This window comes from Electrona antarctica, assembly GCF_951216825.1.
Source record: "Electrona antarctica genome assembly, chromosome: 13".
NCBI classification, from domain to species: Eukaryota; Metazoa; Chordata; class Actinopteri; order Myctophiformes; family Myctophidae; genus Electrona; species Electrona antarctica.
In genome coordinates, this window is record NC_136794.1 from 6840535 (window position 1) to 6859016 (window position 18482).

The window sequence follows — 18482 nt, forward strand, 5'->3', positions numbered from 1 at the left end:
TGGAGTTATTCCTTATTCAAGTACAAAGCTCAATGGTCAATTGGACATATATCAAAGTCGCTTCTGCGACGCGCGTGCATATGTTTGTATGTACAATACATGTGTGAAATTCCGCGTGTATTTATGTGCGCGCGCGCGTGTGTGTGTGCGTGTGTGTGACTGTGTGTGTGCGTGCGCGTGTGGCACGCTCGGGGCTGGGATTTCGGGTTAAATATTCAAAATGGCGGACGGAGGAGCAGCGAGTCAAGATGAGAGTTCAGGACCAGGTAATCATTACAGCATTTTACATATTCATACTCATATTCAAACTCTCTAACTCACAATCCGAAATGCACACAACACTCGCGAAAAGAGGCTCATTTGGCCCAAATAGGCTGGCGATAATAGCCAGGTTTAGTTTATTTATATCCAGCTGTAATTTGACAGAGGAGGAAACGGGCTATTGCAGTGCGACGGCAAAATTACAGGGAAAAACATGCCTCCCTTTGTGTGATTAGACCGCTGTACGCCGCTACATATTCATACCTCTGTCGACAAATACAATTTAGCATATTTTATTAGTAATCGGCGACGTGACTCTGGTCCTTGGGGTGACATATTAACCCATATCATAAATGCAGTTTGGTTGAAATGAAGTAGCAAGCAAGCAGCCAAGGCTAGCGTTAGCCCAGCCTGCTAAAGGCAGCAGTCAGGTCGGCTTTGCTTTGTGTGTTGATGCACACACACAGCAGCACACAGCAGCAGCATGAAGCTTTTGAAAGCGGTTTGCATATTCATTTTTTAAGGGTTGAGCGGGGCAGCTCTGCGCCGGGACGATCACATTTATTTACACACAAATACATTAACGATGATCTTGCCTAGCTGTGGTTGATGGGGAAGAATAGTTTTTTTTTTTTTTACTGGACGTGATTTTATAGCTTTGTGCCCGTTTTTTTTCTTCTTGTGCCTTTGTGTGCTCGGTGCTGCAGCTGCATACAGGCAGGCTGTTGTGTTATTCATGTGGGCCTCCCATCCCCGGCACACACACTGCACACACCTATGGCACACACACACACACACAGGACCAGAATGCCGAGTGTTGTTCTGTTCGCGGCATTCTCTACATAAACTCAACAACTATAACGGCACATTTTTGGACTTCGTCGCGCGAGCCTTTTTCGTCAAAATGACGCATTTTCCCCAACTGAAAGAAATGTAGACATTTCGGTATAGAATTATATTTCCACCCGACCGAAAGGCTAGTAGTCAGGCCACGGTGTAAATGGTTTATAGTGCTATATTACTACATTGTAAACGCGAAGTTAATGTCTCGACTGATCTACAACGAACTTTGTTGATCCGTTATTTTTGGTAAGATGTAGTATGATAATGAATTTGGGGGTGTAATCGTCAATAGCACTCGGTGGTATTTCGTTTAGGGAGCAAGTTTACGACTGCGTTCGCAACTTGGTTCCAGAATTTTCGAATGTTGAATTCATATCTTTTACATTGTAGTTGTTAAATGGAACAGTCAGCTTACATTCGTGATGTTTCGCATTGTTGTTTTTTTTAAAGAGACGTGCGGGAAAAGTGCGCGTTGTTGGTACAAGTTTTACAAGTCTCACAGATCCATTCAGTTCAGTCCCAGTGCGTCTGCCTGTGTGTGTGTGTGTGTGTGCAGGCGGGTTGTTGGGGGGCGTTTATTTTTTCCCCTGAACAAAATATTAATTTCGCTGTTTTAGAATAGCTTAAATTTAGGAATGTTGTACACGATCCGCAGTAAACAGACAAGACAAGCAATGCATTCATTGTCACACATGACCAAGACAATTGTTGAGGAGGAGGTATATTTTAACTAAACTACTTTACTTTGACTATGAATGGCCGTTTTCACAGTTTAACATGGGTACCTGTGCAGTGTGCAGCATTCCCCCCAAAGGCCCGGGGGGTGGTGAGGCCCACTTCCGGAAAGCCACAACAACAGACAGGGCATTCTAATTCCCCCCCCCTCTCTCTCTCTCGCTCGCTCAGTCTGTTTAATAATAGGGCAAGTCACAGCTTGCGGATACCTCTTTCTCCCCTGTGGTTTAGCGAATTTGTTTAAAGGGGCAAACCGACCCTAACAACTTGTAGCAACAGCATAGACCATTTTAGCTAAATGAAGGCTGAGGACAAGAGGCACTGGCCGGAATGTGTATGCAATTAATAATACAAATTTAAACAAATTCAAAGTCTGCTTTCTATTACTATCATTTTACCATTTTATTGTTTTCTATGCTTAGTTTTTACAACTAATTATAACTTCTTACAATTACCAGATGAATTGTAACATGAAGCAAAACAAAAAGAAAAAGACAGTTCTGCCAGGCTTGGCAAGCAAATACCTAAAATAGAATACTTTACATTGCCAGGCTTGACAAACAATTAACTCAAATAGAACTAGATAAAGTGCCCCTCGGGGCACAGGTCTCCACCAGGCTAGGTCAGGTTGTGGCCTCCTGGTGGTGCTATAATAGGCCAATGTGAAATGGGTGCCATTTCTTCTTACGCCTTGGATGGCAATTAGATGATTTTACGTTGGTGTTTTGCAAAAATCCACCTGTTGGTGATGCTATAACAGGCCAATGTGAAAGGAGTGGGATATATTCCTCAGCCTAGTAGGAAAGTCAGTGAAAGTTTTCACTTAAATTGCATGCTGCGTTCATGATTTCAGGCTTTTTGTTCCAAACGGGCCAATCCTGCAAACTTTGAAAGCCAATGTTAGCCAATTAGGATGGAATATAAAATATCAGACAGATCTGTCGTCTTGAACACACGACTATAGAGAGAGTAATAATAATAGCAAAAGTCGGCCCCCTGGTGGCGCTATAACAGGCCGTTCTGGAAAATTTGGGGCAGAGGTTCATCGTTGGCATCCAGAATTTGGCCGGTAGCTGGTAACAGACGGACGCACACACACACACACACACACACACACACACACACACACACACACACACACACACACACACACACACACACACACACACACACACACACACACACACACACACACACACACACACTCACTCACTCACACGGACGGAGTGCAAAACGTACTCTCTCCCCATGTCTTCGACCTGGTGGAGACAATAAAAAGGTCTGTTGATGACAAATGTCAGTATTGAAACATGCTAATGATTTGGATATATTGCTTTCTACATGTCATGGGCTACTATTACTAAGCAGTCACAGGATAATTCATGTAGGTCAAGTGTGCTATCATAGGTTTAGCTTTGAGGTTCCTTTTCAGTCGAATCAAAGAGAAACACTACTTTAGTCTAGTCACTAGACTCTAGTGAGTGTTTTCATGAATTAATACATAGGCTATGTGGTGCTTTTTGTCTAAAGGACATGGTATAGAAAAGATATTGCAGTACTGTAGCTGATCTGCTCAACATGTGGTTGCATTAATCTTCTAATCCATGTTGTCGTTTTGCAGTCATAATATATTGTGAGAAATGATATCAGCTGTGTGTGAAAATGGCCTTCCACTCAACGCTGATTGATTTATTGACCTAGGCATTAGGCAAGGCTACTTGGTATACAGAGGAGAAATAATTTTGTCATCTTCGTACTTGGGCACACTAAGGCACACTTTTCTCATTTAATCAGTTTTACTGTTCCACCCTCATTCCATCCTAGGAGTTCCATCATGAATATTCATTAATGTAAACACAGTCGCCATGAATAATGCATCCTTTCCAGTAATAGATTCAAGACATGGGCATCTCAAAGTATTGAGTAGGCCTCTACATGAAGGCTCCAGTCAAACAAGCTGTTGCAGAGCGGAGGAAGAGAATCATAACGAATAGCCTTGTGTGATGCACCAAAAAGATAACTTTGTTTCTGACATTTCTGACAGCCTGTGTATAGGAATGAATGGAATTTAAGACAGAGTGCCAAGAAAGAATGCCTTATTATGAGCATGGAGAAGTTGTGCTCATAAATATATATTACGCTGTAATAGAATAGTTGGTGAACAAAGAATACAATAGATCACCATCATGCCAGATTAGATGTTAGAATCCATACAATTAACATAAACTTGGCAATTTGTGACACAATTATGTTCAAGATTTGTATTATTTATTTTTATTTTATAATTCTGTGTGTGTCTGTGTGTGTGTGTGTGTGTGTGTGTGTGTGTGTGTGTGCTTAATCACATGGCTCTGCGCTAATGAGCTACTTATTAAAAATCACTATGGCATAAGACATGGTACCACAGTTGAGTTTTTGTACACTATTCTGTGACTGGGCGGCGGGCCTATATGTAGCATATTATTTGTTTTCACATTTGGTGAGAGAACCGATATAATATTATGGGTTCTCTCACACACATACAGCATATTATATCCCAGGCATGAAGATTGCAGTTGAGTCTGCAACATATTGAATATGACTATTTGCCATTTATTTCTGGATCTTCCCCGGTTAAGGTCAGGCCTTATGGTAGCCTACATTATTCTGTACGGTGCAGGGTAAAGTGGCTTATATTACATACGAAATAGGTAGCTGATATATTGCACTTTTACCTTAGCGCTAGGTATACTCTTGGTTGCTTGTTTTTGCAGAAAATGCACTAAAGACTTCTGGTGATTAGTAGTTTTTGTTCCCTACCTATGTTGAATACACTTATTGTAAGTCGCTTTGGATAAAAGCGTCTGCTAAATGACTGTAATGTACATTGACTGGTGACAGTAGATGACTAGTCGATTTAGAGTGATAATAGAGTGATCAGTCTGTTCAGTTACTGTTTATGTCTCATGGTCTTACGAGAATCTATTTGGTTTACTTCCTGTCTTGTGTAAACCTCACCATGCCCTCTTGGTTAGTTTTGGTCAAATAAAGCTATAAATACCTTTTGGCAAGCATGATGGATGGACTAAGTGAATGAGGTGCCCAGAATTTTGTCCGGGTCAATATTTTTGGAACGACCACATAAAGCCCAAACTTCAATATCTACAGCACATGCTCAGCCATTCAGCTCTTGTCATCCTAATCTCCATTTATTTGACACCTGTGCCTCAGTCACCATAGCATGCTTGTTTCTCTGGCACATTAGCTCTCAGAGCATGTCTTAAAATGAATTAAAAAGAGCTCCGAAGTGAAATACTAATGGAATTTAAAGCTAATCTAAATATGCTAATCTTCAAACACTTCATAAACATAGCCTGCAATACCCACTCTCTGTAGTTGTTCACTGTGGAATGCTTTAGCCACAGGGGGTGTAGCAGTAATGACGGGCTCGTGGTGGATTAATGTGGAGTTATTTATTTCCGATTGAGCGGGTCCCCCCCTCCCACTCATGCCCCCACCCACCCACACCCTTTTAATAGTTGGGCCTGGTTTCCATGACTCCTGGAGGTGCTCCGGACTGAGACATTCTATTATCGCCATCTCTCCTCGCTAACATGCTCAGACCACCGCCGACAGGCCTCACATTGCATTCTGGGATATCTTCAGCCCTTTACCTGCTCTTAGCTAATTACATTTTTGTCTGTTCACTCGCACAATAATTGGCATTGTGCTGTTGCTGCCTCTGCTGTGCTGAGTGCTGGTTTGAGCACTATTTTGTATTTTTTTTCTCCTTCGTTCCCCGCGTGTCCTCCTTATTCCCCTGTTTTTTTATCGTCCTCCAAAAGCCATCCAATTAATATGCTAATGAGCTGATAAATATTTATGGGGGTTTTAAATTATGCAGAAAGCTTTCAGAGCCCGGTGTGAAATGCGTCGCTCGCAGGACTTCAAAGCCTTGCATCGCTAACGAGGCAGGGGCAGATTTGCATACGGCTTTAATCAGCTGAATACTGATTATCCTTCATTATAGTGTTGTTGGGGGGGGGGTTAGAGCTAGGAGGCTGCCAGCTGCAGTCGTCGTTTCTGTTTCATTCTAGAAAGAGAGGCAGAGAAGTTTTTCTGAAGTCGTGACAACCCTGGCACACGAGACGGAGAGAGGAACGGGAAGAAAAGAGGGTGCAAGGGCAACGTCGGGAGTGTTAAAAGAGGGCGTCAAAGGGGGTAAAGAAAAGACAAGGGGGAGAGAGAGAGAGAGAGAGGATAGGAGAGTTGTTTGCCTCAACCCTGTTGGCTTTCCCAGTGTGTGTGTATCCCAGTGTTGTTCACTGGACCGTGTGGTGGACACAGTGCCACTGTGTCTGTGTGTGTAGCTGTAGTTGTATTGGATTCTGCTCGCTGACCAGTGGAGAGTGAACAGGGGGAGGAGTGAGGGGAGGGGCAGAGTGCCGGGCAGTGGGCACCCATTCTGAGGGTCTGCTCTGCACAGACAGTTTTCTCCTGGTAGCTCTTGTTGCAACCATGCTGGAGAAAACGTGTGGACCAGAAGAGGGTGAGTGATGGAATAAGTGTTGAGGTGCGCGTTTAATGGAGGGTTGTTGGCTGTCGTTGGAGTTGTTGTGAAACTCTTCGTGTGTGTGTGTGTGTGTGTGTGTGTGTGTGTGTGTGTGTGTGTGTGTGTGTGTGTGTGTGTGTGTGTGTGTGTGTGTGTGTGTGTGTGTGTGTGTGTGTGTGTGTGTGTGTGTGTGTGTGTGTGTGTGTGTGTGTGTGTGTGTGTGTGTGTGTGTGTGTGTGTGTGTGTGTGTGTGTGTGTGTGTGTGTGTGTGTGTGTGTGTCGCAACTTATATACATTATTTTTGTCAGTTGTCTTTCAGCGCACAGCATCTTTTTTTTTAATCTAATTGTATTGTGTCAAATGGTATTGGGATGATTCTGGTGATGAAGATGACTGCACATGTCCGATGGCTGATTGTGCAGGTCAAAAATATATATACTTTTGAATGTAGAGGCCGGTTTCTTACTCTGTCCCCTTCTGTCTGTCTCTTCCAGATTCCAAAATGAATATAAATCAGTCGGAAACTAAATGTGCAATGGAGATCATTGGTGGAAACACAGGTGGGTAACATGCAACTTTCCTCCTCTTTTTTGGAGTGTCAAGTGGAGGGAAACAATTTCTACTGGCTAAATCAACAGGTTTCCAAATTTAAATTAGGCCTGAACATGATATATGTGAAAGGTGCTTATTTTATCTATTGTTATATTTTTGATTTTGACAATGAAAACGATACCAGAATTATAAAAACCCTAATCATCATTTTTGTGCAATGAAATCATTAGTCAAACACTGTAACTTGGTTCCTCTCTTGCCTATTGAATATGAACATTGATTTCCTCTGCCTTGATGCTTGAGTGATTCTGTAATATTAATTATTGTAGCAATGAGCATTGTAGGCCAAACATTGAATTGCATGATATTTATGCTGTGTAATGAGGTATAAGATGAATACCGACAGTGTTGCTTAATGTGAATATTCATATAGGACTGTAATGTTAATATTTAATGCTGGTGTCATTTGCAAATCAAATTCACCAGCTTAACATTCCAGCAGATTTATGGGACCATATCATGTAATTATGATCCTTCTTAACTGCTGTTGTTTTACGCCTTTTAATTTTCTTGCACCTTAACAATATGATTTGACAATTGATTGATTGAATACTTTATTATTAAGTTTGTTCTCAGTATGGTAGTACAGTCAGAAAAGCTATGCTAAAAGCATTATATTGTGGTCCATTGCAGTCAATTAATTAGCAATACAATACATTAAATCTGGGCTCCAGTAGTCTGATATTAGATGTAATGTCGAGGACTGCGTGGCCTGTGTTCTCCATCTCCATGTGTGACCTTTCACTCTGGACACGCCAAAAGTCATGGAAAATCCCTCACACATATTAAATTGTGTGTATGTGTCTGTGTGTATGTGTCTCTCTGTGTGTGTGTGTGTGCGTGTGCGTGCGTGTGAGTAAAGCATTTCCTGGTGCTATCCTCAATGAGCTTTTTCTGTCCTTAGGTGTCCAAACAAATGGACTTTCAGGACTGGACTTTCAGAGGCAAACGGTGCCAACCACAAGTGCAATCACTAATGCCCATGCACAAGCCCTCCTCCAACAGGTAACTTGCCACATACCCCCTGCCATCTTGATCCACACACACACACGCCATAGGCATGCCTATACTATATTACCAATACCACCTGAGTCTTTATGCCAACAATAATTACACTGATCAGAACATTCACAAAACGGGTGGTGACAGCTATTCAATTTGAGGTGCGCTTTTTTTTTTAATTTATTTTTATCTTGGCTCTCAATATCAAAGTCATTCTACAAATTTTGAATGTACACGGTTGTTGGATTGTATTGCAACGAAAATGAGGTAGGAAGTTTGACTAAGAGGCTTGCAGACATGTACACGCAGAAAGAGTTCCATTTAAATGAGCCAGGCTCTCGTGTCGCCTGGCAACAAGGCAGATTAATCAACCCTGTATGCTAATTAGCTGCTCTGCGGTTGCTCGGAAACAGATGGTAGAGAATATGCAAATCTATGCAGAATTTACATGCACTGCATACCAGTTATTTTAATTAGCACCCCCCCCCACCCTCCCAATCCCTTGTCTCTGAAGGCTGCAGTACATTTTAAACACCCACCTACTTGCCTTTTAATTTAAATCCTCTTGCTCTCTTAAAGACAAAGGACTCATTCTTTGAGTCTTGTTTGGGTGTCAGAGTTTCCTTGGCCTTGTTAATTTGTTATTTGAGTGGGTCTGTTTATGTTTTTGTTTTAATCTGGATTACCTGCACATCTATTCGTTTTTCATCCAAATGAATTTGGACGGTCCATCCTCACGTTTCACAATTTTTCAGTGTAGCCTACACTTTTCTGGTTAGGTCTCCTGGCAAGGTTGTCTCAATGTCGCATTTTGTCCTTTACCTCTACTAGTGTAAGTCGGAAGACTCGGGTGCTCTTCCGACCTCCGTCCAGCAGAGTGTGTTGCCCCAAACCCAGTTAATGTTGGCCGGGGGACAGATAGCTGGAGTAAGTGGCATGTTGCCTCCTTGGTTTGAGTTAGAACTTGGCCCTAGCCATGGATCTGGGATCAGTTGATACTGTCAAGAATATGTTTGAAGTGATTTCTGACCCTGATTCAGTGGCTACGGCAGTTTTCTTCTCCGCCTGCCTGCCTTTTTTTTTCCTTTATTCTTTATCCCAATGGTGGTCTGGTCAGGCTATGTCCAAGTCCATCCACAGCAGAAGCAGAAGGGGCTGTTTGGACATAGCCTCGGTGTGTCTCTGCACGCTTGTAATATCAGGGCAATCACATGACGCACTTGGAGTCCATTTTTCTACATCAATGGCTGAGTCCATGACTCCATATTTTATTTGTGGAGAGTAGACTGAATGTTTGAGCTGCACTTGAACTACACAAAGGTGAATGTTTTTTTATGCATGTGGGCTGTGAGTTCGTGAATGAAATCTTCATGTTCATTTGTACTTGTGCCTCAGCCATACGAATCCCCTCCATTTATCTCTATGGCCACGGTGTGATGATTACACCTTTTTAAAATAATATGTAATGTTTTATTGTGACTTTTGAATCCTCTTCCTAACTACTACCTCTCATTGTCTTACTACCTCTTGTGCCTACTGTCCGGGCTTCCTCCTTCAGCTGACCCTGACCCCAGCACAGCAGCAGATGCTACTGCAGCAGGCCCAGGCCCAGCTTCTGGCGGCAGCTGTACAGCACTCGGCCAACCAACAGAACACTGGAGCCAACATCTCAGCCTCTGCACTCACGCCCGTCACCCAGGCCCAGCTGTCATCCCTGTCACAGCCCATCCATATCCCAGTAAGAGAGAGAGACACACACACACACACACACACACACACACACACACACACACACACACACACACACACACACACACACACACACACACACTTACACTTGCTGGATATTGTTTTTCAGTGATATCTTTCGCATTTTGTCGTGCAGCAATTACAGCAGCTACAGCAGCAGAGTCTAAGTATGCCCCAGTTTGTCCTGGTGCAGCCCGGCCACCACATCGCCACACCACTACAACCTGCTCAGTTCATCATCTCACAGTCGCCGCAGGGCCAGCAGAGTGCGTACAGTGCGTTCCCATGTAAAACAACAAACATAAAACATTGAGGTTTAAAAGCATTACATTGCGTTTGTTCCTGGGACGTCACTCACCTGCTCTTTTTTTTCCCTAGTTCTCTCGCAAGCCCAGAGTCTTCTAACTCAACTACCTCAAAGCCAAGCCAACCTCCTGCCGACCCAACCGAGCATTACCCTTGCCACTCAGGTCAGTGACGGTGAACACAACTCTCGTAGAGTCTCCGGACAAGCTGCCTGACATAACCACCGTGGGGCAATAATCCACGTTTTGTATTTGTTTTGCCCTCCGCAGCCAGCGACACCGACCCGTACGATAGCAGCCACCCCCATCCTCTCTCTCCCCCACAGTCAGACACCACCCAAAAGGTTGGACACCCCCACCATGGAGGAGCCCAGTGACCTGGAGGAGCTGGAGCAGTTTGCCAAGACCTTCAAACAGAGACGGATCAAACTGGGATTCACACAGGTGTGTGTGAGGAAAGGAAGTCATTAATCAAGAAACAAGCCTGGGCGGCTGGGCTATTTCGACGATCCATGGCATAGGGTGCAAATTGAGTTGGGGTATTCCCCTCCAATTTAGCTAGTTAGACATAGTTTATATGGGCAGTCATATTCACTGTGGTCAGTTTCACTTTAACCTCTCAATAAGGCTTTCATGACTAGAGGTGATTCTGGTTCATGACGTCATGCATGTAGCTGTTCAAGACGGCTTCCCCTACAACACCCACGCCATTACAAAGGACTTTTATTAATATACTGATTCCAGAAATCAAGACAAACACATTGAATAGCACTATAGAGTTTGCACTAACATTATTATTTCTCCACCTCTCTCCATCTCATCATGGTGGTTGCCTTCCTTCGGTCACTCCAGGGGGACGTTGGCCTGGCCATGGGGAAGCTGTACGGGAATGACTTCAGCCAGACCACCATCTCTCGGTTTGAGGCCTTGAACCTGAGCTTTAAAAATATGTGCAAACTCAAGCCGCTGCTGGAGAAGTGGCTCAACGATGCAGGTTTGTCCCTGAACTCACCCAGCCCAGTGTGTTGTCAGAGGAATGGGGCCTAGGGCATTAAGCAACTAGTCGACTAGTTTACTAGTCGACTAGTAAATCCACTAGTCGACCTTGTTGGTACTAGTTGACTAGTTGATAAGGAGAAAAAAAAAAAAAAGTTTATTTCTTTTATTTTTTATTTTTTTCCCGATTTTGTAGGCCTCAAGATCAGGTAGATTATAGTTATAGTCACCATGTACACAGTTTTTCAATGTACACATATTTATTTCCCAAAGAAAAAAAAGAAAAAAAAGTTTATTTTTTTTAATTTATTTTATGTTTTACATAATGGGTAGTTAAACAACTAGTCGACTAGTAAACTAGGCAACTAGTCAACTAGTAAAAATGACTAGAAGTGAATGCCCTGGGCATGGTGGAATCCATTGATGTGTAATGTATAGTAATATATATATATATGCGTGCATGTGTATATCCTTTTCTTTTACACAATGCATGTCTGTGCTTGCCCACTACCTGTCTGGCTGCATTGCATACCATGCAGTAAGACAGTAAGACAGTAAGCATGAATGTACAGTTACAGTATAGTACCCTGTCTTTACCTCTATCCCGTTCCCTTTGCGTCTGTGCTGTTTGTGCAGAGAACCTGACATCTGACCAGGCCCTGTCCAGCCCCAGTGCCCTGGGTTCCGGCGGCCTGGGCATGGAGGGGCTCAACCGCAGACGGAAGAAACGGACCAGTATTGAGACCAACATCCGAGTGGCCTTAGAAAAGAGCTTTCTAGAGGTGAGCCACATTTTCTGTTATTATTGTCAAGCTCCTGTTAGGAAGCGAGGGGCTCTCTTATCGTCGTACAATTCAATGTTTGTGTTACGCAATGTTTGTGTTCACGCAAAACACTCAAAATGGTCAATTCATTATCGATGACATTTTGTTTGTGTAGGACAAAGTTTGTGTTTGCACACACACTAAAAGCTGGACATAGGAGTCCAAAAATGTAATAATGAAAATAGCAGACAAGCTCACAACACGTCAATGTGGCGTGTTTGTGACATTGGCTATTTTCATGACTTTTATTTTACTATGACGCAATTCCGTTTTTCCCCCTAGCTAAAAAGCGAGAAGCAAAATTGCTAACGCTAGCATTAGCTCACGTTAGCTATCGTTCTCCAGAAATGATAATATTGTAATCGCGATGCACTGTAAAATCACAAATGAGCATTGAACCTCGTGGATCTGATCATCACCACGGACAGCGCCGTAGTTTCCGAGGGAAAATAAGCGTAAAAACCTATTGAAACATAAGTAAATGGGTGTGAGCGCACGCAACAGGCCGGGAGGGGCTGAGCAAGGCGTTGCCTAGCCTGGCCCAGCCAGACTTCCGGTCTAGAGCAGGGGTTCTCAACGTTTTTGGCTGGGGACCCCCATAAATGCTTTGGCCATGTCTCGCGAAATGTGGCTCGTTTTCCCAGGCTTTTCTTTTCCTTGTGAAAAGAAACGCCGGCGGCCTCCGAGGCTAGGCATTGCCTAGCAACTGGCCCAGGGCTAATGCTGCATTCATGGGCAAGAGGTAAACGGCAAAACCTGCTGGACGGCACGGCACGGTAAAAAGTTTAAATATTTTAACATTGATGCCGTCTGCCGTTACCGTCGCCGGTTCTGGCTGCCGGGCTGCCGTGCCGTCCTGTTCCATTTACCGCCCTGCTCCCGTCCACTAAAATGAAGTCCGGTTGTCGTCTACCGCTTGCCTGATTCCATGTGAATGCAGCATTAAAGTTGATTTTCTTCATAGTTTCTTATCCATATAAAGCGATTAAATAGTCAATATCACATTTTTGTCAGCCGACGGGTGTTAACACCCTGAACGCCCGGGGGTATTTGTAACCATTAAATCAGGACGCCCAGCGATTTGTTTCTTCAGGACCTATTTCAAGGTGGCTCGGCGCCTTTTTGGGAAGTAGCTTGAAGTAGCTAGATGTAGCCAAAACACCCCCGAGGCGATCGACAACAACGGGAGGTATGATTAATTCTAACGCGACTAGCGACGGGACCGCGATGGGCCGTCAAAAATCTTTGATTAGAATTGGACGGATTGATTTAGATAAAGAGTTATTCACGTTTTTAAGATTTTCGGTCACATCCACTAAAATGGGGGGAACTTTTTGGATGACGTACCAACCGGAAATGACATTGAATGTTGCCCAACAGGCACTCGCCTGTGGAGCGATGCGCTCCGTTATGATATCAATAAAGTTCCGTCCTTTTATTAATCTCCGTCCTGAGCGTCGGGGCGTTACTATTTGATAGGACAGAGACCTCAGTTTATGCCACTCAGGGTGTTAATTAACGCTTAGCATTTAATGATAAATTGTGATATAATTCATGTGATAAAATCCAGAATTTTTCCCTGTTCAGCTCTTATTTTGAATAGCCAAAAATCCAGACCTTATGTTGGGGTGTGTGACGATGTTTTAGCAGCGCTGGTCGGTAAACGGGGAGGGATGATGTATCATGGAGGGCATCACAGCGTCGGTTCTGGGCCGTGGAATAAACCTTGTTTTGACCAAAAATGCCATCTGGGACAAGGAATAGGAGATACAGGCGATTGAAAGAAACGGATAGAATGGGTGTTTATGGGCACGGCCATCAAGATGGCGCGACCCAGTGTTCTTGACAACACCAACCAGCAACCCAATGCTAACGTGAGTAGCATTATGACTTGATCAATCAAAAGCACTATAAAAGACCAATTGCCGTACATAAACGGCATTGGCGCTAAGCGTAACATTTATTAATTACTTTTAATTGACGTAGATCTATGTCAATGGCTTAAATGGCAAAGTATTCATTACGGAGTCACTGCCAGCTGACGCCAACTCGGAATCTCAGGAATGTATCGACAGCGGGACGTGACGTATTTTAGCAGCAACATTGAGTTCAGACCCAGAAGTGTAGTTTTAAGACTTTTGCGGCAGAATTAATTAAATTTTCTCCAGAAACGGGCTGTATCAAATATGAATGAACATCATAAACAACACACAGCCACCCCTCTGACAGAAATGTGCTGTGATGATTTTTTTTGGGTTTTCTTATATAAAATACATGAACCCAACCCGGGGAATAGTGCCCTCTAGTGGCATTGACGTCAGACTTCAGTCAGTGGTCTATTCTAGCTCTCTAGTGTCTCATTAATCGGCGGCGCTGCGTTTGATGTGTCCTGGCTAACTCATACTGAAAGGGAATCCCCGATGTCTTTGACCTCTTTCAGCAGAACCAAAAGCCTACCTCTGAAGAGATCACCATGATCGCTGACCAGCTCAACATGGAGAAGGAGGTGATTCGGGTCTGGTTCTGCAACCGGCGGCAGAAGGAGAAGAGGATCAACCCCCCCAGCAGTGGCCTCAGCAGCACTCCCATCAAAACTATATTCACCCCCAGTAGCCCTATGGTACAGACACACACAATCTGTCTCTGTCTCTGTCTCTCTCTCTCTCTCTCTCTCTCTCTCACTGATTCTTTTGTCTGTATCTCATTCAATCTGGCGTGTTTCTCCGCTGTCATCCAGGTGGCGAGCACAGCAAGCCTTGTGAGCAGCCCCATTAACACACCCACCACTCTGACTGTAAACCCAATAATGCCTCTTACCAGCACCAGCGTCTCCGGCCTGACCTTCACAGGTGTGTGTGTGGTTATCTTACGGTATGCTTGTACTGGGGGCGGCGGTGTCTCAGGGGTAGAGTGGGCGGCCGCCATCGGTGTATGAATGTGTGTGTGTGAATGGGTGAATGTAATGCACAATCTCTGTAAAGTGCCTTGGATAAAGGCATCATTTACTGTATATATGACCGACTACATATTCACGTTCATTCACATTGTTCCTCCCAAGGTACAACAGTCGGAGTGACAAACACGGCATCGGTCATCTCCACCACACCAATGATCACCATGGCTCCCTCTTTAAGCCCGTCCCTCACGTCTGTGCTGTCCACGTCGACCGAGTCCGGCAGAGGCCTGGAGCAAACGATCTTCACCCAAGCGCCCACATCCCTGCACACCACTTTGGGCGGCCAGGTGATGGTGGCCTCGCCGGGGCTGTCCGCTGCGCTGCAGAATGCCCAGCTACCAACCAGTGCCAGCTTCGCTGCCATGGCGGCCGCGGCCGGGCTCAACCCAGGACTGATGGCCTCCTCCCAGTTTGCACCGGGGTGAGTTGGAAGCCATCTCCAAAAAAACGGAACATATCTTTCACTGAAATACTGCTTGTGTCTTATCAGCCGTGTTGACTGTATATCTGTGTGACCCAGGGCCTTGCTAAGCCTTGCTCCTGGTGCTCTGGGTCCTGCCCTCATGAGCAACAGCACTCTGGCCACCATCCAAGGTCTGTTTAGTGGCAAGTACATAACATTTTTCTTTTTATCATGCATTTGCAGCACATAAGCACCCCCCTCACCGTCAGTCAGACAAGCAGCTCACGACGCCGATGCCTCAACTCGTTTTGCCCCATCTTTTCTCCTTGCAGCTCTCGCGTCGAGCAACGCTCTCCCCATCACCTCCCTGGATGGCGGGAACCTGCTGTTTGCCAATACCTCCGCAGGCGGCCTCGGTGGACCCCTCTTCCTGAACCCCCAGAACCTGTCGCTGCTTGCCAGTAACCCCGTCAGCCTGGTGTCGGCCAGCGCGGCAGGGGCGGGGCACCTCCACCTCTCCGCCGATGGCCACCACCACCACCACCACCACCAAGTGACCACGGCGGCCGTGCCAGTGTCGGCCTCCACCATTACCACTGCCTCCAAGGCTCAGTGAAGCACCTCCTTGTTTTCTTTTTACGTTGTGCACTTCTTTGTTAAAACCACACCGTATAGAGAACAAGGAGGTTTGTTTTGATCGAGGCTTTTGTGCTTCACTCCTCCCTTTTTTCATCTATCATTATTTAAACATTTTGCTGCCACCAAAAAGATATCCTCCTCTAAAGAGGCATGGATTTATTCTCCTACTCCTATTTTATTTAGTATTTTAGTTTTTATTTTAATTTTCGGTTGGGCCCCAGTGTCACATTCAGTGGCTCGAGTGGTTCAGTTTCTGGCCTGTCACTCCTATGTAGACATACACACACACACACACACACTCACACACACACACACACACACACACACACACACACACACACACACACACCAATTTATTTGCATATACAGTATATGTATATGAAATACCCCCCCCTTTTCCCCTAAACAATTCTAACCAAAAATGAACTACTAATTTCACAATATACATCATCACTATTGGGGATTGGTGTGTTGCCCCTATCTGCAGATTTATCTCTTTTGGGTTCTGTCGGAACAGGCCTTTTTCACACTAATCATATCAGTTATATATTAGAAAAATCACACTTTTCTTTTCTTTTAACTATGTGTTGACACTTTCCGAACTTTTAAAAAAATCTAATATTTAACTCATAACATTTTTTTTTAAATCGTGGTTATAAGGCTTTATAAAAACAAAGTAATAAGTGGCCGATATAATGGTTATCATTGCTTTAAGGACCTTAAGGGACCAGGTGTGTCTCTTCTCCGGTTCTCTCTCTTGTCTGGAAACACTGAGTTTTACATTTTGCTGCAGTGGTGAACTTGGGCCGCGGGAGCTTTTGTAAAATTGACGTCTGGGCGCGACTCCATAGACACTGATAGGAAATGACTGAAAAATCATAACGTCAAGAGCTTTAAAAAAATAATAATAAAGAGCTGCATGCGTTGCAGTTCCACGTCTGATTGAAGGTGGTTTGGTGGATAGCAGTAGTCACAGGGAGAGATGGTGGATTCAGCTGCTGCTGCCCCAGAGTTCAGTCATTTTATGACAACACATGCTCTGTGGTTGACTGCGCTCTCTTTTTTTGGGGGGGGGGGGCTCATGGTCATCATACCAGCTGTATGTTGACGTTGGGTTGGGGAGGGGGGTGGGTAGCCTGGCTAATAAGCCAGACTCAAATCACACTGTCGTGTGGTATTTTGAGTCTGGAGATGCTGTGTATTGGATCTTGTTTCCCGGGGGGCGGGTTCAAACATTTTCTCTTTGACGCAATTGGTCAGAGCTACTGTCAGTCAAAGGTCTCAAGCATTGAACGTCACTGTACCAAAGCCCGCCCATATTGCATACCGTGTCCCGATTGGCCTCACCAGTTCTCTGGTGTAGGAAATGGGCGTACAATTGAGCCTCTCCAGACCGTAATCCGCCGGCAGGCAATTTTCTTTTGCCAACGGCTGATTCGGTCTGGCTTATTAGCCATGCTGGGGGGGGGGGGGTCTGTTTTTTGAAGTACCGTTGTATCTACTTGTGCACAGTATCTGTACCAAAAAAACTGGATTGATGAGCTGCAGTCTGCCTGTTTTGGAGGAATGAAAACTCGTTTTGATTTGAAAGGTCCGTTTGTCTGCAGTCGTTTGACTGGCTCACTTCAAGATATACCAAAAATATTTGTTAAAACAGTGTGTATAGTCTGTGTAGCTTAGCCTAGTCAATATATTTATGAGTACAAAATCTCTCATAGTGGCAAAAATAGAGAAATGCAATATTTTGATTATCACTTTCCAAAGACCTTTTTTCTTCTTTCTTTTTATTGTGGGGGGGGGGGGGGGGGATAAAGTTTCTTCTAGCTCAGCTTTTAATTGGCGGCACAAGTGACCAAAAAAAAAAAGATCAGGATTGGCAGGTGGAAGGTGTGGAAAAGTAAGTTTTCCTTTCTAATAGTTTCTGTGTAATTTAGCTGTGTTTGAATGGTAGGGGTTCTGTTTTGGGGGGCCTTGCCCTTAAGGCTTTATCCTGGTTTCCTATGAGGTTCGCCAAGTTATTTGATCTAGGACAACTTTTCTTTTCTTTTTAGGCCAGTTTTAGTTTTCAACTGTAAGTGAAGCATATGTGAGTGCTGTCTGTTTTGGTTTGGTTTTCTACTAATATTCAGCCATGAAACGAGCTAGAACCAAAGTGGTTTTCCTCACTAGCTGCTGTGCCTGGGGTGAGCACACAAAGATGCCGTTCACAATTCATCACTAATTCCACTACACACCACCACTGGCAAATTATTTTCCTCCCATGCCTATTTCGATACTTTATCCATTCCTGATCTGTTGCTGCTTGGTAAGGATCACAGAAACGTAGCTTTATCAATTTCGCTGTTTAAGTTTCTGTTAAGAGTTGAGCTTTTGAGAGGCCTGCATGCGTTTTTATAGCTTTATGACTACATCCTGGTAAAGTCAGGGTTTGTGGTTCCATTATCCTTCCTCTGGAGAGCTCAACTTTTTTTTTAAACGTTACCACTGATTATCAGATAGATAAACATCACATACCCATCCTCTGTGACCCATTTTAACCCATTTTGACCTGAGATCAGATTCTAAAAATGTCTTCGACATCCTGATTTTTCTAAAATAGCAGACCTACAAGCTCGTAGCGCGCCAC

At 44.3% G+C, this 18482-nt stretch overlaps 1 protein-coding gene across 12 annotated transcripts; it reads left to right on the forward strand.

Moving 5' to 3' along the window:
* Nucleotides 1-199: 199 nt before the first annotated feature.
* Nucleotides 200-16542, forward strand: LOC306935053 (POU domain, class 2, transcription factor 1-like; the record flags this gene model as incomplete). Of its 12 annotated transcripts, none has more annotated exons than XM_079517882.1 (15): nt 200-266; nt 6865-6930; nt 7845-7987; nt 8816-8911; nt 9543-9722; nt 9870-10020; nt 10112-10203; nt 10309-10482; nt 10891-11032; nt 11671-11816; nt 14299-14478; nt 14596-14707; nt 14917-15235; nt 15335-15420; nt 15550-16542. In XM_079517882.1, 15 exons carry the CDS (start codon nt 221-223, stop codon nt 15831-15833), a joined length of 2217 nt encoding a protein of 738 aa, XP_079374008.1. In that variant the 3' UTR covers nt 15834-16542. The 12 variants fall into 12 exon arrangements, with proteins under 12 accessions (XP_079374008.1, XP_079374004.1, XP_079374009.1 ...); XM_079517878.1 differs by having other exon boundaries at nt 10891-11031; nt 11661-11816; XM_079517883.1 differs by having other exon boundaries at nt 9870-10008; nt 10891-11031; nt 11661-11816.
* Between the last annotated feature and the right edge of the window lie 1940 nt (nt 16543-18482).